The 23,041-nt window shown below is 40.0% G+C and overlaps 1 protein-coding gene across 3 annotated transcripts in view; it reads left to right on the top strand.

Annotated features, from left to right (window-relative positions):
* Positions 1-23,041, top strand: part of FEZ2 (fasciculation and elongation protein zeta 2) — a 46,574-nt gene that overhangs the window by 22,641 nt on the left and 892 nt on the right. Inside the window, exons 6-10 of one of the 3 annotated variants that reach the window (XM_082671725.1) lie at positions 10,136-10,216; positions 12,814-12,889; positions 15,659-15,724; positions 19,507-21,368; positions 21,461-21,642. In XM_082671725.1, coding sequence (XP_082527851.1) covers positions 10,136-10,216; positions 12,814-12,889; positions 15,659-15,724; positions 19,507-19,523 — 240 coding nt within the window. In that variant the 3' untranslated portion in view covers positions 19,524-21,368; positions 21,461-21,642. Of the gene's footprint in view, positions 1-10,135; positions 10,217-12,813; positions 12,890-15,658; positions 15,725-19,506; positions 21,643-23,041 lie in introns of all 3 variants that reach the window. The other 2 variants (XM_082671724.1, XM_082671726.1) reach the window with 2 other exon arrangements.

The raw sequence follows: 23,041 nt of genomic DNA, 5'->3' as shown, positions 1-23,041 counted from the left end.
AGTCCGCCTGCTGATGTGGGGGACGCGGGTTCGTGCCCCGGTCCGGGAGGATCCCACATGCCGCGGAGCGGCTGGGCCCGTGAGCCATGGCTGCTGAGCCTGCGCGTCTGGAGCCTGTGCTCCGCAACGGGAGAGGCCACAGCAGTGAGTGGTCCGCGTACCGCAAAAAAAAAAAAAAAAAAAAAAAAAGGCAGAGGAGAAGGGGGAAAAGGGCTGTGTCCTCCCCTTTTCTAAGTAGTGGTAGTTGAGAGGATAAAGTCTGCCCTGTATACATACTTGAATGTAAATACTACCACATTTTCAACAATAATTTGTTGGTGATCTTTGATAGTATTTCTTTGCATTTATTTATTTCAAAGAATATTCCTAAAAATTAGTGTTAGGCATAAAATGGAAAGTCATTGTAGGGTGGAGAGAAACTTAGTCGTGTCATGTTTATTGTTTTAATAATTCATATCTATGAATTACGAATTATTTTAGATGTGGAACAAATTTGTGTTTTGAAAGGTAGTATTGCCTAGAGAAATATGCTGTCACCAGTTTTTGATATCTTACCATTATCCACTATTCATTTTCCGCAATGGTTTTTTGGTGTTAGACTGGTAATAGTGAGCTTTTATGACTCAGCAGTTACTGTAATAAAAATCAGGAGTCTATCTTTTTTTAAAAATTTATTATTTATTTACAATTTTTTAAAATTTATTTATTTATTTTTGGCTGCACTGGGTTTTTGTTGCTGCGTGCGGACTTTCTCTAGTTGCGGCGAGTGGGGGCTACTCTTCGTTGCGGTGTGCAGGCTTCTCACTGTGGTGGCTTCTCTTGTTGCGGAGCACCGGCTCTAAGCGCGCGGGCTTCAGTAGTTGTGGCACGTGGGCTCAGTAGTAGTGGCTCGCGGGCTCTAGATCACAGGCTCAGTAGTTGTGGCACATGGGCTTAGTTGCTCTGTGGCATGTGGGATCTTCCCGGACCAGGGCTCGAACCCATGTCCCCTGCATTGACAGGCAGATTCTTTGTGTTTTTTTTTTTTTTTGGCGGTACACGGACCTCTCACTGTTGTGGCCTCTCCCATTGCGGAGCACAGGCTCCGGACGCGCAGGCTCAGCAGCCATGGCTCGCGGGCCTAGCCGCTCCGCGGCATGTGGGATCTTCCCGGACTGGGGCACGAACCCACGTCCCCTGCATCGGCAGGCAGACTCTCAACCACTCCACCACCGGGGAAGGCCCGGCAGGCAGATTCTTAACCACTGCACCACCAAGGAAGCCCAGGAGTCTGTTCTTGACTCCTTCATGTCTTGGAAAGGTTTGTTAATTATTTGTTAGTATAATACAAATTCACGTAAAAACCATAATATGCCAGGAAATTGTGATCTTATTATATATTTAGAATATCTGTAAGTATCAGAAAAGAGTTTATAAAACTGACAGGGTTAATTATTTTACTCTAGTTTTAGTAGCTTTGAAAATGTTTGCCAATAGTTAATTACCATTTTAAGATTAAATTACATAAAAATTTAAAAGATCTTCAGATACAAAAAACTAAATTGATGCCAGTCCATTTAACTCCTAACTTTGAAAATCTTCATTCACATCTTTCCGCTTTGAGATTGAACTTATAAATTAGTAGTTCAATATTTAAGACATGTTCAAATATTTATCTGCTTTGGTGTAACTCATATTTTCTAACTTACTTGGATCTTTTTCAAAAAAATATTTTTTTGGTAGAATTTGCATTTATAACTGATTTATCATTCACATTAAAATTATTTGATTTGATTTGATTTGATTTGATTTGAAGAAGTGTCAAAACAAGCAAGATCAATTTTTACATCTTAGGTAATAGCTTACTAATTATTTGAATGTTTTTACTTTTTTTTTTACATTTAACTATTGCTTTCAATTCTGTGCTGTTCTCATGTTTTGTATTTTGATTATTTTAAGAGTTTTAACTAAAACATTAACTACTATTCCATAAATTAATATTTGAAATCCTGTCACTCAAACTACTAAAAATGATGTGATGTATAAAGAACAATAATTATGTTTGAATTTTACTTTCTTTTGAACCTCGAGTATAAAGAATATTAATGGAGTGAGAGCATAGATTAGAGTCAGAAATAGATGAAAAAGCATTTCCTAATTGCTTTTCCCAACCTTTTTTTCTGATATTGAGCTTTGATATTGAGATTTTTAAAAGCTTTCCTGGCTAGTTAGAGATCTGTGCCACTGGGATCAGGTGAGGCCTCAGCGTACGAGAAAAGCTAAGACAAGTTTGATAGCAGGAATAGTCTGAATTTCCTGACCTCTGGGTTAGTTTGGCTTTTCCCTGTCTTGGATCCTGTTTTCTGTGAAATTAGTTGAGCTGGTGAATATACTGTGCAGAGAATGAGTTGGTATGGTTAAGGCTCTTGAAAAGAATGAACAAACCACAACTCTGTATCTGATTCCGTGTTGCTTTTCAGTTTAGGTGGTATTTTCTAGCTCTTTTCTTTTTATTATTCAGAAAGACCTTGAATTACCTAAAAGTGTTACTTGTTTTCTGTTCAAGCTTTCTGGCTGATTCAGTCTCAGACAGTAGTATCTTTTCCTTGTGTTGTCTTCAGTCCTTTTAACCTAGAGACTATAATCAGGGTGCTTATTTCTCAGTTGCCATTTTATTTGTATGAGGAGAACTTGAAATACTGTTGTTTACTGTTTGGGAGAAAAGCAGAAAGGTATGGTTATTTCTGTTTGGGAGTTACGTCCCAAAGGTTGGTCTAGCCTTTTGAAGGGAATACAGCCCAGACATTTTCTGAACATTTATATTTGTTGAACACCCTGCTAAGTGCTTCCCATGGATTATTTCATTTAATCCTCACAACAACCTTATAAAGCAGGTATTATTGTTGCTGCCATTTCATAAATGGGTAAAGAAAAGCTCAGCAGGCCTTAGCTCACAGAACCAGTGTACACTGGAGCGAGGATGTACAGAGTTGTACAGAGGTGGGTGCAGGGAACCCATGGCTCTGGGAGTTCTGTGCAGGTGTATTGTGGATGGGCATGGAGGTCTTGGCTTATTTCTTTGTCTTTCAGATTTTTATAAATTTTTTTTTTCTTCTATATCTTGTTTACACTTGGTTGTTCCTGGTTTCGTCTGAGAAAATTTTCCAGAGAATGACTGATTTTGAGACTTTAATACATACTCACACCAGGGAAGCAAATAGTCGTGAGGCAGTAGTGAGTATTCTCAGTATGAACCATGTGACTGAGGCCCTGAACTCAGTAAACCCCTTCCCCTGTCCTTGCCACGTTACTTTGTCAGCGGTGAGGGGAACAATAAAGTGAATACTGTAACGCTTAATCATTTTCCTGCTTATAAAAGGGCTCCCATCAAAAACTGCATTCTGCGAAGGGCATTTTACAGAGCTATTAACTCCTTCATAAAGATGCAGTGGATAGATTACAAAATAATTTTAGACTTACAGAATCTTCACAAGCGCTTTGCTTTGAATTTGAACATTTGGAACCTTTACTTCAAATCGAGAAGTGGTGGATTACCTGGAGGCGTGATTGGGCTTTCTGACTTAGTTAATACTGCTGTTATTTTAATTAAACTGTAACAACCCTTTATTGAATGTCCTTTGTTTCATCGAGCATTCATAACCTTGAGACTTAACTTCTGTCAGTGCTTTGATATAGCTCTGGCACTGTCACCTTCAGAAATGTTCAACAAAGAAATGCCTCTCTTCTTCCCTCCATCCCTCCCCTCCCCCACTTACAAAATGTAAGCATAGAGAAAGTCTTCCCTCTGGCCCAGTTAAGTACCATAAGCACCTAATAACACTATATCTGCCCTCAAGCATGTAAATGCAGTGTTCCTAAATGAGGTGATGTTTACTAAAAGTAAATTTAGTCTGCCTCTGAGGTTTTATCTTTTTAAAATTCATTTTGCCTCCAAGAGAGTGTAGTTTTGGAATTTATAGGGCAGTTGTCAAGCAGACTCTGTTGTGTGTTTTGCGGAGCTCTTTTCCTTTTCCTTCCTTGTCTCGCTGGTAGTCTTCATTCTATGATCCTTCTAGTTCATTGACCTTCTTCTACTTGCTACGCTTTTATTATCCCAGGGGTTTTATATTTCTTAGTCACTATACTGTTTTACAAACCATGTCAATAGGATGATTTTATCTTTATTAATCTCATGTTGACTTCTCAGACTAGGTTCTTCAGTGGGCTTTTCCAGAACTCTGCTGTTCACACCTTTGACAAAAAACTTTATATCTCGTCATGTCATCCTTCTTCTGTTCACCCTCAGGTTATTTTTGCCTTTTAGCTCTTTTAAAAAAGTTTCCTGCAAGAAGTCAAGAGGCCTCCCGATACGGTTATCACAGGCTCTAAGGCTGGTCTTAGGTGTGTCACAACTTCAGCTTAGCAGACGTTTATAAACGCCTGCTGTGGCACCGGCACTGTGCAGGTCACTGGGATGGAGAGACGAAGACCTAGTCTCTTCTCTTCAAAGTGTACTCATGTCACAGAAGAAAAAGGAAGCCACGGGAGTAGACAGCTCTGAATGTATCATCTCGCTGGGCAATTCTGTCATTCTAGAGCACTAATATCATAGCTTATGTGATATTTAGTCTTGTACTGTTCTGTGTGCGTGCGTGTGTGTGCGTGCATATGTATGGTTTGGATTTGCCTTCCTAAAAAATCATGTATCTTCTAGGTGGAGTTAACTTGTAGATTCACAGAAGCTACAAATGAGAAGACCTTTAAAAATGACATCATTTAATCATCCATTTCACAGATGAGGAAATGGGCCTCTGCAGGCTTAGGGACTGCTGTCATGTCACACAGTTAGTGGCAAAGCTGGGAGAGAGCCCAGATTTCTGATTTCTAGTCCAACATTTTTCTATCCAAGAAGACTGTTGAAAAATTTTTCTGATTCCAAATACTTTTGACTAAGGTATGATTCCTGGTTTCATTAAAAAAAAAAAATAAATCTGGAAGTATTTCACTGTTAGGGGAAGTAGTTGCTGAAGCATTCTGCAGTTGAAGCCAGTGACGATCAGTCAAGTGCCTCCTGCCTGCTGAGGCTGGGCTTGTGCTTTGTGGGCATACAAAAGGGGCATCTGTCATTTCTCGCCTTAAAGATTTTGAGATGGGGTTGAGCTTATGAAAAATTAACCAAAACTTTCTTTTTCCTTTCTGTTCTGTTTTTTAGATTTTGTGCCTCATCCCCACGTTAAAAAAAAAAAAAAAAAACCTCTTTCTTTTTTCCAGTTTTATTGAGAAATAAATGCCGTACATTGCTGTGTAAGTTTAAGGTATATAGCGTGAAGGTTTGATTTATAAATATGGTGAAATGGTTACCACAGTAGGATCAGCTAACATCCATCTCATATAGATACAATTAAAAGAAAGAAGAAAGGAGAAAAAAGGTTTTCCTTGTGATGAGAACTCCCAGGATTTACTCTTCTACATCATACGTCAGTGTTAAGTAAAGTCATCATGTTTTACATGACATCACTAGTGCTTACTTATAACTGGAAGTTTATACTGGTTGACCACCTTCCTCCAGTCCCCTCTCCCCACACCCTCCACCTGTGGTAACCACAAGTGTGATCTCTTTTCCTATGAGTTTAGGTTTTTATTTTATTTTTTTAAGATTCCACATATAAGTGAGATCGTACACTATTTGTCTTTCTCTGTCTGACTCACTTCACTTAGCATAATGCCTTCAAGGTCCATCTGTGTGGCAAATTAAACTTTTATCTTTTCATTTAGTACTGTTAGAAAAACATATATTGATATCTAATTATGTGCCGGGCATGGGTGTTACGGATGCAGAGTAAATCTCAGCCTCCAGGGACATGCAGCCTGTGGGCTGGGGATCTGATGACAGACCATCCAATGCACATGCAGTGATTCTCAACCAGGCCAGTTCTGTCCCCCAGGAGACATTAGGGAATGTCCGGAAATGTTTGTCACTGTCACTACTTGGCGGGGGGTGGGGGGGTGTCACTGGCATCCAGCTGAGTAGAGGCCAGAGATGCCATTCAACATCCTACAGTTCACAGGACCGCTCCCACATCAAAGGATTATGTATCTGTAATTCAATGTCAGTAGTGTCAAGGTTGAGAAACCTGGGGATAGGGTAATTATTGCTGTATTCAAAACAGCTACCACGTTTTTGGTGCTTTCTGTGCCTGGTACTGTCCTGTGGTAGCGGTGTGTGTACATTACTATCACCCCTAGTTTGGTTGAGGGGTCTGAATTGAACCCTGAGGACAAGCAGAGGAAGGAGGGGACAGGCATACTGAGCAGAGGGGGTGGTGTGGGCAACCACCTGGAGGTGACAGGGCACCTGGGGAACCGCAGGTTGTTCATTATGGCTAGAGGTTGAGGGAGGAGGTAAGTCAAGAAGAAGAGGGTGTGGGGTAACAAAGTAGAAGCCAGAAGATGGAGGGCTTTGTACTGTATGCCTCGCTATGGCATTTGGACCTTATTTAAAGGCTGTAGGAAACCAAGGAGAGGTTTTGAGTGGCTTGTTACATATTCAGATTTGTCTCTTGGAAGGGTAACTTCAGAGTTTCAAGGAGAAAGTAATCGGAAGGAGACAACTAGAGATAAGGAATTGATTTGGAGGCTGTTGCTGTCATCAGGAAAGAATTGAGCCAAGGAAGTGACAGCAATGGGAAAATAGTTGTATTTCAGAGATATTAAGGTAGTTGAATCTATCGGCTGGGGCTCTGGAGAAGGGAGGGGCCAGGGTTGGGTCATTGATTTCTGCCTTGGGGTGGCGTAGATAGAACATGTGTACCCCTTCCGCAAAGTGAGGTATGCAAATCTCTTCAGCAGTAACTGCATCTAGCACAGTATCTTCGGGGGATGTCTGTCCTTCCCATCAGCTCTGGATGATGTAGCCCCTCATGGTACAAGGAGCAAGCCTCCCATTCCAGCACATCCAGCACATGAAGAAGGAGAGAGAACAGGGCCGCTGTAATGAAACCTTCTTATTGGAAGGAGGGGAGAATGGAAATACTCAGTAGCTACTGTTTCACATCCTGCTGCAGCAGAATAACAGGACCCCTGCTCCCTGGCCGCAGGGTGAACTCCTTGGTTGGCCAGTTTGGCTGCTTTTGGTTTTGTTCTGAGAGGATCTCTTGTCCATTGTCCTTTGTAGCTCATCTGGGAGTGTGTATAATTCATGTTTCAGCTCAGATGTCACCTCCTAGGAGAACTTTTCTCTGACCTCCCAGTATAAAGTAGGCATCCAGTTTTTAATTGTTGTAGCTATCGGCAGGAGGTGCATTATCTGCAATTATCTAGTTCCTTTACTTGTTTTATTTTTTCTGCTCCTCTTAGGCTGGAATGTCAGGTCATGAGGATGGGAGGGGCCTTGGCAGATGTGTTCACTTTGAATCCTTAATACCTGGAATAATATGTGGCTCAGTATATTTTTTGAAAGAATGAATAAATGAAGGAGAGAGGTATAGAATGCTGAAGGAGAAACAGGCTTTAAATTTAAAAAAAATTGCTGGGGGAGAGGAAGATGAATTCAGTCTTGGATATGATGCGTTTTTGGAATGTTTAAGTACAAGTGTCCAACAGACCACTAAACGTACAAGTCCGAAGCTCAGGAGGGAAATTAAAATAAAGGTATAGCCAGTGTTTCTTGAGCCCTTCCTTTGTGCCAGGCTCTGTTCCAAGCACTTGATTGCTCTTAGTAAAGTGGAGCTGTAGATCTACAGAGGCAGAAGTCGAAGTGGGAAAAGTCAGAGTGCATGAGAAAAAAAATAGGGACACAATCCCTGGGAAACACCCGTATATAAGAGGTGAGCAAAGAAAGAGGCACTTCTCCGAAGAAGCAGCCCAGAGGCAGGGGGGACTCTGGGAGAGTGTGGTGTCTAGGAACCCAGGCAGGCAGGGAGAAGAGCTTACTGGATGTCTGCGAGGGATCTGAAAGGTGTCCGCAGACCTTGGCATCAAAGAAATGACGCTGGGCAGAGCTGTTTCTGGAAACCCTGGCGAAAGAGAGGTTGAGTGTTTCAGAATTTAAAGTCGGCAATGTGGGAAAGAGCTAGCAGAGAGGAAGAGTTTGAACATGGAGTAAAGGGAGAAAATTGTTAGTGATTTCTGGGGAGGTGGCAGCTGGAGCATTGGGGGTGGAACGTTCTCAGCGGTACCTCATAGTTGGTTTCTTTGTGCTTCGCCTGAATGTTCTGATTTTTCTTGTTCTGTCATTTTCCCAGTTGAACCTTGTTGGCTGCTGTGTTGCTTGCCTGGTCAGGATACAGTGGGGCCTGACTGGCCACAGCTACTGACTCAGCTGTCATCAGCCGCAAGGGCAAAGGTTCTACTGGGAGTTCCTTTACTTAACTTCTTTCGTTTTGTATGTTCCTAAGTTACTGTGGCTTCACATGATTGCATTTTCATTTATTTCCACTAAGCCTGGTTGCATGAAAGCCATCTTTCACAAATACTCAGGCTATTGGCAGTTGAAATGGCTCAGTAATGTCCACAACTGGACATTTAATAAAGAAATTTAAATTACAGCTTAAGAATTTAAAAATTTGCATAAACTACTCCCACCCCTACCCGCAAGAGACGGGAATTAGGTTGCCAGTTGGGAAGGGTAAGGATGGTGTTTTTAGAATACACTGTTCAAACATGAAGTATGCCTTAGCTTTCTGATACATGGATTCCAAAATGCTTCATCTTGCTTGAGATTTTCTGAATTTGTATCTGGCTTTAACATGCCTGTAGATAATGGGGTGAAGTAATACTGAAAATTCAGTATTTTTCTCTTTGTTGCTTTTGAAAGGAACTACGTTTGATAGACATAATTTTTTTAAAAAAAGAGCTGACTTGTTTATTTGAAAAGAGTTTCCCGTAAGTTTTATTGCAGATGCTGGAGGCTAAGAGGTCCTTTCTTTTGATAATCTCTTTAAAAAATGTGAACAAGTTATATGATAGCATGTGAAAAATCTACAGACATGGTTACCTGTAGGTTTTCTTTTAAAACTAGCCTACTTCATCAAAAGAAGAGTTATGCTGCTAGCAAAGTACAGCACGTTTAGTGGAGCTGTCTTGACCTGGACCACACTTTGAGAATCACTGGGCTACACTATGCCTTTCTTGAGAGCAGAAACCATTGCCTTCGTTTCCTTTTTTCTGTTCATTAGGGCCTGGTAAAATACTCTTTATATTGACTCCTCAAATGTATTTACTGATTCAACGCACCCCTATAAAATTACAGGGGGAGGAAGCATCCTGTGAATCAGGACTGAACTTCCTTTTCAGAATGCCTTTCCCCTTAATTAGTCATGCTGTAAGAGGATCCATCGAAGTCCTTTGACTCAGCAGCCCCAGAGGTGCCACTGGACTCTTTTTGACTGTCTGATGACATTGTAGGCTGGTTACAAATCAAGATGAGTAGTGTAGGAAAACAATATTCCCTTTTCAGTACAACGAATTCTAGTAAGTCTTGGAGGTTGCTGGGAGAAAAAAGCTAGAATTGTTTCCTAGAAACAGAATGGAAAAGTCTGCAGAAGTCTTAGGGGGCCTCGCTGGCACATGGGATCCACTCTGCTCTCCAGGAAGCGTATGTGCTCTTCCAGTTCGAATTTTCTGCCCCAAGGCAATGGCAGGTGTCCTCAAGAGTGAGTGGGAAGCAATAATCAGCTCTCCGAGTAACAGCATTTTCATTTGCCAAATGTTATGTTAATGTTCTCCGAACTTATGGTAGAAATATGCAAACTTAGACTGAAAATATGAATACTGTCAGTATTAAGTTTTCAGACTTTTGAAAAAATGTAGGTAAACAATATCAAAAGGTATCTTTAAAGTTATGTGGTAAATTTTGCATAAAACAAATATGTGTACAACTTATAGTGTTTATATTGGAGCACGTTTATTAGCTACGTCAGGAAAAACTTCATATACAGTTGCATGAAAGTAGTTGCTTTTGCATTTGACTTGCAAAGAAATGGAAGCAAAAGCATTTTAAAACAGCATGATTTTGTCTGCTTTATCTGAATGAGTTAGTGGCATTTTCTAACTGCTTGCCTCTTGGGTACATACGTCATCATGGTACATTCTTACTAATAGTCTTTGAACTTCTTTCTCTGTCCTTTTCTTCTGGGCCGTATATCGCTGCCTTTAGCGCTTCAGCATGGAAGGGATCTCAAATGTCATTCAGAATGGCCTCCGCCACACCTTTGGAAATTCAGGTGGAGAGAAACAGGTGCTCGGTTATTCTTATTTTCCTCATTCTCTGTTTTTTCATTCTCTGTGTAAGTGAAGGTCCTGAAAGCTGGCAGTCTTACTAATCTACTAAGACTATTGCTTAAAGAAATGAAAGTTCATTATATTTATAGCCTTGATAATGCATAGAATTTCCCTTTAGGAAAAAGCATTTTTCAAATTAGACAGTAGATTCAGTGTATTCTTTTTTTTTTTTTTTTTGCGGAACGCGGGCCTCTCACTGTTGTGGCCTCTCCCGTTGCGGAGCACAGGCTCCGGACGTGCAGGCTCAGCGGCCATGGCTCACGGGCCCAGCCGCTCCACGGCATGTGGGATCTTCCCAGACCAGGGCACAAACGTGTGTCCCCTGCATCGGCAGGCGGACTCTCAACCACTGCACCACCAGGGAAGCCCCAGTGTATTCTTAATACACGTTTTAGAACTCTATTTTTCACTTTTACCTTTAAACAAATAGCTGTTAAAATATTGACTTAATGAATTGCATGTGTAGAGTATATAGCTGTGAAAATAACTAAACTAGAATATGCTACTGTAATTCTAAAAGTTTAAGAAACAAGATCTCATTTGGGGGGAAAGAAAGCCAGATGTTGGTATCTTTTAGACTACAGTTCTAGGTCAAAATGTTTATAGAGTATACCTTACCTACTTTTAAATGAAATTCATGTGCTTTTAAGGTGTATCATGTGGTCAGTCAACTCAGTTGTCTGCTGAATGAGGCATGAAACATTATTTATACCAAATTATACATGGATATAAATATACAGTCAGATGTATAGCAGTTTGCTTTTTATTAGCATTTTTTGATATAATGACTTAAGGAATGTCAAGAGCATGGGAAACACATCTACATTGAATGTGCTTAGAATTTTCACAATTGAAACCTTCACTTTAAAAAGAAAACTCTTCAATTTAGTTCTTAAGTGAAGAGAAAGTGTGCAGAGTGTAGCTAGTAGGCAGTTTATGAGAATAAGCCATCTGAGTCTAGGTTTTTACTGTAGGTAGCTCTGTATTACTCAAGAAGGGAAATAATCGACATTAATCCTTCACACTGACATTTGCAGCTCATAATGGGCTCCATTAAGGGGTGGTTGAATTTTTTTTTTTTTTATTTTGCCTCTCACCTCTCTCAAACCCACAAGATGGCAGAATAACTTCCAAACTGACCCCACATGTGGGAGTGGGGCAGGAAGGCCTGAAAGTGTGGCTAGACAGCATGCATGCCAAGGTGCGGCTTCCTGGTGCTTCTACAAGTTGCCCGACATGCATGCTATTAGCGAGGCCCCAGGAGGGCGTGTTTTGGCTTCTTGTGTATTCTTTACAAAGAAACATGTTTGGTTATACAACTGGGCATCATCTTGGAGAGGCCTACACCATAAAGATGGTGGAAACTAAGTTTCTTAAAGATTGAAACAATTCATTGTAATCAGTTATTTTTAAGCAATTCTATTTTGTTTTTTGATTATGAGTGGGATAAAATTACTCAAAGAGGATTAGGAATAGAGCTGAGATTCAGGACTGGGGCTAAATAATAGGTGGGTCTGGAGAGATTCCAAGTAAAAAAAACTAGTAGGGCTTCCCTGGTGGCGCAGTGGTTGAGAGTCCGCCTGCCGATGCAGGGGACACGGGTTGGTGCCCCGGTCCGGGAAGATCCCACGTGCCGTGGAGCGGCTGGGCCCGTGAGCCATGGCCGCTGAGCCTGTGCGTCCGGAGCCTGTGCTCCGCAACGGGAGAGGCCACAACAGTGAGAGGCCTGTGTACCGCAAAAAAACAAAAAACTAGTAGATCTCTATATAAGCACATGCAAAGTACGTTGAGCTATACATTTTTTGGTGGCGTGGTCAGAATAGGAGAATCTGGACAACAATTTTTAGATTATGCTTTCAAGGGACGTAGTTATAGGACATAACTGATACTTGTGAGCCTTTACAGTAGTGAACTAGGCAGTTTGTCTCAATATCAGACATGAATTTTCATTATTCATTAGGCCATTATCTCCCTTCACTTTTTTCTTTTCCTTTAATACCTTTAAGCATTTATAACTACTTACACAATAATTTAAAATAATAGTAATACATCTTTAAAATTATTTGGGTAAGTGTTTCTTTTTTAGCTTCTGGAGAAAGCTGGTATTCATTTTTAAAGTTGTCAAGTTATCCATGTGACTGTTTTGTTCAACCAGAAAAAAATGGTCTAAAACAGAATCATTTGACTGTTGGGAACTATTTTGTTATGCAGAATGGTTATGTTTTTAGTTTAAATTACCATTTCAAAAATGTGTTGAAGTATTCAAGGAGAATGTTAGATAAGACTTCATTTTAAAAATGAACAAATTGGACGCATCACCCTCAGACTTACTCCTGTGAAATTTTCAATAATTAAAAGACAGAAAAGTTGATATTTATGTAAACAGGTGGGCAAAAAAAATGAGCTCCAGCTGAGATAGTAAGATAGCTGTGTTCATCACTAAAGTGGCTCATGTTTCTCATGTTATAAAACGAACCTTCTAGTAACTATATCAAATTTTTGCAGAGAACGTAATTCAGATTTAAGTGACACTTTTTTTTTTTAACTTGGCAGTACTTGACAACAGTCATTCCTTATGAGAAAAAAAATGGACCACCATCTATTGAAGATCTTCAAATATTAACAAAAAGTAAGCAAAGACAAAATTAAACTGTTACCTTGTTTACTTTTGCTGATTCTAAACACTGATTTTAGTTGGCTGGTTTTGTTTCTGTTATTGTTTTATTTTGTCAATTTAGGATAGTAAATGATGGATGTCATCATTTATTCTTTTGAGAATGAAACCATAAATGGTTGTGACAAACACAGCACTCAATCTAGAGTTGATTTGTATTTTTCCTGTTTTTCTTATCTTTTGAAACATTTACAAGCTGAACTTTTGGAGGAAAAATGTAACAATTTCCCATCACCTCTTGTATATTTAAGAATATATCCATTTATCAATTAATAAGGTGCTTCATGGATCTTATATTAGTATGACTGTCAGAAACTCAGTAGGAAAGATTTAGAAATGCAGCCTAAAACACTCTCCTTTCTTAGGATTGTGGAAACCAAGGTAGGTAGTTACAGGTAGAAAATAAATTGATAGTAATATTTTAAGAATATTTATTCACTCAGCAAATATTTAATGAAGGCCTACTCTGTGCCAGGCCATGTTCTGAGCACTTGGGATACTTCAGTTCACAAAGCAGACAAAAATACTCCACCGTCAATGGGCTTGCATTTTAAAATAATTTGTTAGACTTAAGAGACATTCAATATAATGTATATTTATGATGGCCATAAATGAGCCCTGAATTCTGGTTCTGTCCGTTACTTATAGGGATATTCTTGGAAGTCATTTACACTCTCTCAGTCACAGTGAAAACTGAGGATTAAAATATTTGCTCTCTTTACCTCATAGTAAATAAATTAATGTATGTGTGATTTGGGATAAGTCAATCACTTGGCCTTGTTTTTCTTGAAGGGATTGAATTTGCTGATCTGTTAGGTTCTTTCTATTTATAAATATTTGTGATAACTGTGAATTAAAGAGGGAGCCGAACGAGAGAGCATCACATGAGTGGATATTAATGATGATATTGATTTTGGAAATTGAGGTGATCGAGGCATGGGTGGCGGGAGCACGAGGAAAGAAATGTCTTATTTGCAAGCAGCCTGCCTGCTAACCTGAAGCTTTTATTCTTTCGTTTGAACAGTACTTTTCAGAACATTTCATACTTATGTGATGCCAGCCTGTATAAAATAATTAAGAGATTAACTGGGTGGCTAGCCCTCTACTTTTCAGGAAGAATGAGTGTCCAAGATCACACAGGAGAATGGTTCATTACAGGGCTGTGTCTCGTAATTTCCAGTCCACCACACTTTTTAATAATGCTGGATTTTAATAGTGCTGGTTTTTGGTACGTGATTTTATGTAGAACTGAAAACAAATCTAAAATATGATTGGAAGCAGAAATACTGAACATTAAGTATTTCTCTAAGAAGAGAGCACAGATATTGCCTAGAAGCCAGGAATTACTGAGGGATCTCAGCTTCTCAGATCAAGGACAAACACATACTTAGCCAAACCAAAGTTGTCATAATTCCCACATCAGAATGTCCTAGGCCGATCCTTAGATGATGTCTTTATAGACTGACACAACTTGGAATTTGGGGTGAGTGAATGTATGTAGGGTATGTGAATGAGTGTCCAAGTTAATATACTACATGAAGACAGTAGACGGAAGGATGACCTTTACTCTGAAAGTTTAAGAAAAGTGGTTATCTCCTGAAAATTTTGGGGAGAATCTGAGCCTCTGCCGTCCCCACGTATAGAAGTTACTGCAGGGGAAGCCCCGTAGAGACAGGCAGTGTTTAGATATGTATACCTCTTCATAAAAGCTATTGGAGGTTTAATAATAGTAGTGATAAGAATTAGAATAATATTAGTTGTGCTAATAATGATGGTAATGCTTATGTAGCGTATATTATGTGCCAGGTACTACTTTACACCTGAATTAGTAACTTAATACTCACAACAGCCCTTTGAGACAAGTCTAATGATTATTCCCATTTTACAGATGAGGAACTGGGTGGTTAAGTAACTTGCTCACAGTCCCACTGCTAGGAAGTGGCAGAGCCGGGGTTTAAGCCCAGGAAGACTGACTTGACGGTTACAGTAGGTTGTCTTGTCATACGTCTGGGGGAGAACAGTGAGGCCTTTCCCCAGGATGCCCTGGAGAGTTCGAGTTGGCAGTCACTATGAAGGGCAGTATAGGTGGGCTAGATGTTTTTTAACCACTGTAATAGTAGCTGTGTTTTCTGTTTTGTCTTTGCTTAGAGATCAAATTGTCAAAGACTCTCTTTAGGATGAGGCGAAATCACCCAGGTGCCTTTGGAGTATCAAGAAGTAAGCAGCCCGGCTGGGTGCTTGCTTCATGGGAAGTCTGTTCTTCATTTTGTTTTTTTCTTTAAAAGTTTCCAAGAAGGCTGACTGATGTGCTCCTTGGAGAGTACGGCTAACTCTTCATTTCCCTAAGAGTTCCTCCAGCTCATGAGACCTGCAGCACCAAGGTTCTCCTCTCCAGAGCCCATAGAAGTGCACATTATGGTAACTCACTTGCTAGTATTTATGGTGACAAAACTGGGGCTCTGTGTAATAACCCAGCTCCTGTTTCCTGCCTCCACTGTTTAGAAATTTTAAATCAGGGTAATAGCTCTCAGGTAGCTGCAGTATTCTTACCTGAAAAACGACTTATTCAACTATAACAAATTCTTGAACATTTGCAGTTGTATTCTCTCATCCAGAAAATAGTCAATTTGCATGAATTGTTGTATCATGTAATTAAGACTAAGGCTACCATGACTGAGGTTATCTGAATTTGAAATTGTGTTTTCTTTCTCCTTTATTTTGCAGTTCTTCGTGCCATGAAAGAGGATAGTGAAAAAGTTCCGAGTTTGTTAACTGACTATATACTGAAAGGTGAGTTTTAGAATAGTGTATGGGCAGTGGTTGGGAAGTTTTGATTGGTCAATAAATGCATTGTCTTGCTAATAGATTAAAAAGTAACTTCCAAATGCGCAACTTTTTTTTTTTTTTTTTTTTTTTTGCGGTACGCGGGCCTCTCACTGTTGTGGCCTCTCCCGTTGCGGAGCACAGGCTCCGGACGCGCAGGCTCAGTGGCCATGGCTCACGGGCCCAGCCGCTCCGCGGCATGTGGGATCTTCCCGGACCGGGGCACGAACCTGTGTCCCCTGCATCGGCAGGCGGACTCTCAACCACTGCGCCACCAGGGAAGCCCAAAATGCGCAACTTTTATTTTGCAGGGTGAGAATAGATAACGTGACGACTTATTTATGCTTCCAATATCATAAAGTATGGTTATTTAAAATTTAATTTTTATTTGAAGTCCTGGGCTGGAAATAATTTCCACAGCTAAATTATAAACATCAAGGAAGGCAACGGAGGGACTTCCCTGGAGGTCCAGTGGTTAAGACTCTGAGCTTCCCCCGCAGGGGGCACAGGTTTGATCATCCCTGGTCGGGGAACTAAGATCCCACATGGCTGCGAGGAGCAGCCAAAAAAAAAAAAAAGAAGGCATTGGAGGAAATGTTGTGGAGATATTGCCATAATGATGTGAGTCTAAGGTGTTGACGCTGAGGATTTGAGAAAGGTGGCCTCTGTCCTCTTGGGGACGCTAGAAGAAGGACGGATGAAGGAAGGAACAGTTAGATCAGTTCACAGTCCCAAAGGGAACATGAACGGGGATGGGGTAAGGGGCAGGGAGCGGAGGGAGAAAGAGAAAAAGAATGGACTTTCATAAAGCCAGGGCAGTGAAGAGTGAGCCATACATCTTAGGAGCAAGATCGGCATCTCACAGGATGGGAACAGTGATGAGGCAAAGGAAGATCGTTTTGAGACTTTAACGAGATCACCTGCTTTGCTGAGGAAGGAAGAAAATTTGGATGATAGAAGGACTGAAGAACTTATTTAATTATAGGCAAAAATAATACTTTTCAGTGAAATTATTTCTTAAAAAAGTAGCAGTTTTTTAGGTAACATATTTTCAGAGCATCGTAAAATGCATCCTGTAGTGTTTGATCCAATTTTGAGAGCAGTCTGCCTCTGGTCACACTTCTCTTCTTTGGGTTCTCTCTCTTCTCCATCAAGAGTAGCTAGCTGAACCGAAGGTTGGGATTTATGAGACGTCAGATAACTCAGATGGGACTTTTCTTCAATCATAGCTTCATAAAGGGGGAACCCTTGGTATAGTCATGAGCACAAAGTGAATATTACATGAGTATCACCTGTAAGACCTGACACTAAGCCAGCCATTAGTAGGTTAACAGGAGGGTAGAAAAGACTAAGTTGACATGATCGTTTTTTAAATAAGCATTTTTTTTTTTTCTGATGGAGAAGAGTTTTCTCTTCCTATTACATTCTGAATTAAAAACAAAACAAAAGGGTTTCCCTGGTGGCGCAGTGGTTGAGAGTCTGCCTGCCGATGCAGGGGACACAGGTTCGTGCCCCGGTCTGGGAGGATCCCACATGCCGCGGAGCGGCTGGGCCCGTGAGCCATGGCCACTGAGCCTGCGCGTCCGGAGCCTGTGCTCCGCAACGGGAGAGGCCACAGCAGTGAGAGGCCCGCGTACCGCAAAACAAAACAAAAAAGTCTGACATCTTTGTTTGCTTTTGTGTTGTGCTAGCATTGGTATGAAAGCTGGATTGTTCTGAGGTTTGTTCTTCATAGATGTGAATCAGGAATGAGATGCACATAAAGAACATGTCTTAATTTTCAATTATAGTGGGTCTCTAGGGCACTGCCATGAGGGCCAGAGACAGAATGAGCTTCTGAAGCATTCTCTAGCTATTTTATCATCAGACTGCATGGGAGAATTTTATGACCTAGAGAGCAGTGTTCGGGGTGGGGGGGGGGATGTGGGCGTGTGATTTTTTTTTTTTAACATCTTTATTGGAGTATAATTGCTTTACAATGGTGTGTTAGTTTCTGCTGTATAACAAAGTGAATCAGCTATACATATACATATATCCCCATATCTCCTCCCTCTTGCGTCTCCCACCCTCCCTATCCCATCCCTCTAGGTGGTCACAAAGCACCGAGCTGATCTCCCTGTGCTGTGCAGCTGCTTCCCACTAGCTGTCTATTTTACATTTGGTAGTGTATATATGTCCATGCCACTCTCTCACTTCGTCCCAGCTTACCCTTCCCCCTCCCCGTGTCCTCAAGTCCATTCTCTACGTCTGCGTCTTTATTCCTGTCCTGCTGCTAGGTTCTTCAGAACCTTTTTATTTTTTTTAGATTCCACATATATGTGTTAGCATACGGTATTTGTTTTTCTCTTTCTGACTTACTTCACTCTGTATGACAGACTCTAGGTCCATCCACCTCACTACAAATAACTCAATTTAATTTCTTTTTATGACTAATATTCCATTGTATATATGTGCCACATCTTCTTTATCCATTCATCTGTTGATGGACACTTAGGTTGCGTCCGTGTCCTGGCTATTGTAAATAGAGCTGCAATGAACATATTGGTACATGACTCTTTTTGAATTATGGTTTTCTCAGGGTATATGCCCAGGAGTGGGATTGCTGGGTCGTATGGTGGGGGTGTGACTTTCCCTTTCTTCCCTGAAAACCTGGGACTGTAACCGCGACTCTGCACCACCTGCTATAGGGAGGCGGCATGCCTCCAGCTCTGCTCCCCTTGCTCGGGCCACTGGCGCTGGTCTGCGAGCCCAGGTCTAGCTAGACAGTACCTGCCACTGACGAGCTGCTTGTGTGCACATGTTGCGGTTTTTGTCTTGGCTTTGTATTGTGAGGACTGGGTGGAAAAGAAGCTGGGGTTCAGACTAAAGGGTGACTCTGTACTCTGAGAAAATGAGGAGGGGAGTGTAACACTCAGAGGAGTTCACGTGCATGGGAAGGTGAGGATTGAGGGCTATTTAAAATGCTCTTTCCCACCCATTCTGGAAATCCATAGCCAGTTAGTGATTTCTCTTCCTTGGGGACCAGTAGAACATTTTGCCCAGGAAGAGGGTATTGCTCAAGGGAGAACTCTCCTCCCCCTTTCCTGGTGGAACTTTCTCCTTATTGTTTTTAATGCCAGTGACTATGGCTTAGCTGCCTACATATACCACCTTAATTTCAGTGCAAAGGTAAGAAGTGAAAGAAGGTAGAAAAGTGGCCTCATTTGGCCTGGAAAAGATGGGATGGATGCCGTATGGGCTACTTAAGCTTCTTTCTTACTGTTGTGTAATTACGCCACCACAGCTTGCTCCCACCCCGGCCCTCAAGAGCTGTGCCAAAGGCTGGTAGTGTAGCTCTGGCTGCCACTGTGCTGACCCTAGATGGGAAGAAAATTGTGTGCAGACACTTGGATCCTTCTTTGACTTCACTGGGGAGCCGTTTGCTGTGTTATAAGCCTCGTGCAGGGCTAACGTTATGGGTTTAGATCTCTAAGTGGTACCCTAAGAGACATGGCCTTTTGGTATCTCATTTCTGGGCAATTCTAATCAATGTGTCTTGAGAAAACGTTTCATTGCTGGGTGTAGCCTTTTATGCCTTAGAAAAAAATTGCTACTGTAGATCCTTGCATTAATGTTTAGTTCTAATGGTGTTTTTTATATACATATAAAATGTATATACATAAAATGTATAAATATATATACATCTTGTGTAAACATATACAAAATATTCATTTCTATTTAAAATTTTTTGTTTTGTTTTGTTCCTCTAGTTCTGTGTCCTACATAGGGCAGCAAAACTTCAGGAACAGCTTTATCGTCTGTGGACAGCAAACTAAATTGCTTATAGCATCATTCTGAAAGCTGGCTACCATTACCTTCCTGCTATTGGAAACTCAGGACACCTGAACTTGGGTTTGTGATTCAGTATTACTATAGTGATCATGCCTTCTCTAATGCTTTATATTATGAACCGAGGGAACTACAGCACTATTTTGAATTCTAGAGATGTTTTGTTAAATACTAACAATTATGAACTCTTTTCCAGCTTTATAGAGTAAGGGGCAGTGATGTGAATTGTGCATGTACAGTTATATTTTTCATGCCTGTTCGAGTTTTTAAGGCTTTCTGGATCTAAACTGCACTCACTCAAGAACTAGATCAAAGCACTGAGAGATTTATACTCGTTATTTTTCAGTGCTGGCAAGAACCAACACTGATTTTTTTGTAAGAGAACTGTCAGTGTAAATATTACCTACCAGTATTGTCCAGAGAGACTAAGACTTAAAAATTGGGGTGTTCTTGGAAGAAGGGAAACCAGAATATGCGTTGTCTTGGCTTAATACTTAGTCAATATCGAAACAGCTGGAGACGACTGATTTTAGAGGTTGCTGCGTTTCACCGTTGTTCATATTTTAACCATTAAGATGCCACTTACTTTCAGAATCTTGTATTAACTTTAGAGGTTTCATTGCTTCATTTCACTTGTCTGTGAAGAAGTGTCCTTTAAAAGGAGTTTGTATCCTTTAAGGTGCTTAAGAAACTGTATGCTACAGCATTGCCCATTTCCTGTTACTGTTATATTTTATTCATGCCTACGTGTTTTCCTAAAGTAGTAATTCTAGAAACAGCTACTCATGGATCCATCACTAGTCATGAAAAACGTTTGCCGGTTCCAATCAAGTCAATGTCATTTAATAAATGTTGGGGAAAAAAAAGGTAATATATACTTGAGAGCTTTATTTTTGAGTTTTTGGTTTTTTGGTTTTTTTCTTCCCTTAATAGTGCTGGATTCCTCCCCTCACTGTTCACACATTGTCCATCATTACAGTGTGTGAGCTGGTGAAATCTTGATTAGCCTCATGATGCTAAGGAGGGGAGAGAGGGACTTTTTTCAGATCGTGCTAAGCTGCTGTGGAATGATGGAAGTCCTGTTCTTTTTCTGGGTCCGTGAGACATTCCTAACAGCCACGGCAGCTTCTTCCCATTGACAACATGAGTGTAAGTAGAGTCTCTATAGGACCTGCTGTCGGGGGGGCTTTTAAAATTCCACTTAAACATCTGTGAGCATACAGAGCTACCCGGCTCAGTAAACGGGACACCAGGACTGCAACGGCAGTAGCTCAGTTTGGAGTTGATGCCAGCGTGGCACTTAAGCCGTTCTCTAGGAGTATGTGGAACTTGAGATGGTTCCTTGTTTTATTAATGTCTTATTTGATAGCGAATATGTGGAACTAATTTGTCCCTTGCCCTTGAATTGATGAAGATGCATACTAATACAATAATATTAATAATTTAATCTGAATTTGTAAAAATTGTCTTATACTGAAGAAATATCACTTTGGAGGGCATCCGAAAGAGTCAAAAGAGATTTTTTTTTGAAGCGACTCAACAGTGCTCTGTTTATAGTTCATTCTTAAGTTGATGCATCTAAAATGTATGAAAAATATGCTATTTTTTCCTATCAACTCAAAGTCCCCTTTTAATGAGGTTTCCTCTATTTTGCTTGGTAACCTCTTTCTTCAGCATTAGTAAAATCCTAGGGTTTCCCACTACAGCCTTTCTCCTACACATGATGAATGAGTTTGACACTAATGATGAGATGGGCGTGTTTCTGATCTGTGACTGACAACAGGTAGGTTTTAAGTTTCTCTCACAGCAGCATCCCTGTGCTGTACACTTGATTGCTGGGCGGGGGGACACCCTTTTTTTTTTTTTTTAAACAAGGATTCCTTGGGAAAGGCCTGCCTTCTGAGAGAAGCACTGGGGCTGCTTGTGACGCCGGAACTGACAGCCTTAAAGTAAAAGGACGAGTCATCTTTCTCATCTCAGACACAGAATCTTTTTGAAAGTGACGCTGTGTGATTTAGAGTCAAAGTGTTTATTTGCTGCCAAGAATCAAGTTGCAGGTAATCCTTTTACAGCCTTGTTTTTTGAAGAAAACAAAACAAACTGTAGAACTATAGTGCACTCCAAGTGCCATATATCTATTTTATTCTTCAGGAAATTATATTTTTCTTTTACAGAGCACAACAGGAACCAAAGTAAAAGAGTAATAGATATAGCACTCAGGATAAATCAAATCTTTAAAATAATAAAAAAAATTTACACCTTGTCCTATATCCTGTTAGTATTTTCATAATATGGCCATGATTGAAAAACAAAAAGCAAGCATTTACAATTTTTTGATAGACTTTTTATGCCAGGAATGGATTAATTGTCAACAAAAATTTATACTAATCAGGCTGATGTAGGTCTATTTTGGTAACATATCATTAACAAATTTATTTTGGAGATAAAAATATTGCCCCTTGATAATAAATCTTTTTTTCTTTGATGCAAACAGCTAGAACACCTTTTTCTTTTCTTTTTTTTGATATTCTAAGACAAAAGAAATGGTTAATCTTCAGATTAATAAATTAGGTCATTATAATAATAAATTAATTTTTTTTTAAAGTTCAGCAACCTCTGTCCAAGTATTTACAACAATACTTGAAAGTTCCTTTACAAAACAGAACACATTTTCTTTTCACATTAAGCATACTGGGTATCTGTGTCTTTCACAACAAGCATTTTAAAAAGAAAAATCAATGCAACAAATGGGTAATTAGTATAAAAGTGCTAAGAGCTGTTTGAAAAGTTAACACTATAGTATACAGTCAGTTATATCTGAGGCAAACTACAACAAACTTCCAGCTTATTATGGACAATATTCCAGTAGTTGTTTCAAACAGTTGTTTGAAAAGAAAAAAAAAAAAAATCTAGGAGCTGATTAGTGATGCAGAGACCAGTGAGCAAATTGAAAACCAAAAGCAAATCCAAATGAGGAAGATTTTAATAAAGGAATACCTTCTCCATAGCAGGTATGATGCTGACTGCTCAAGGCGTGTGCATACACACACAAACACACATACACCCAACACTCACACGTTTCTCTTCCCAATTAAACTGCAAGTAGATTGAGACTTTGTGTTAATCAAAAATTTAAGTGATCAAAAGCACTGATATGGAATGCCTGTTTGTTTTTTGTTCTGGTTAAAATCTCATAAAAATACATTCAACAGGAAAACATAAATTGTATGTGTATAAATATATATGCATATATATTATATACACACGCACACAAATACTTTTGTTTTTCTGAAGCATAAGATAGTTACATAAATATTCCTATAATTGCTAAAGTTTAAAGAGGCATAATTTTTTTTTGAGCTTCAACAAAGGTGCTTGAATAATATACAATTAAAATGAAGTAGTTTCTATTTTGTAGAATCAGTATATAATAAGGAAAAAAAGATCCCCAAACAG

Source organism: Grampus griseus, assembly GCF_964374135.1.
Source record: "Grampus griseus genome assembly, chromosome: 15".
Lineage (NCBI taxonomy): Eukaryota > Metazoa > Chordata > Mammalia > Artiodactyla > Delphinidae > Grampus > Grampus griseus.
This window is presented reverse-complemented; position numbering and strand designations above follow the sequence as displayed.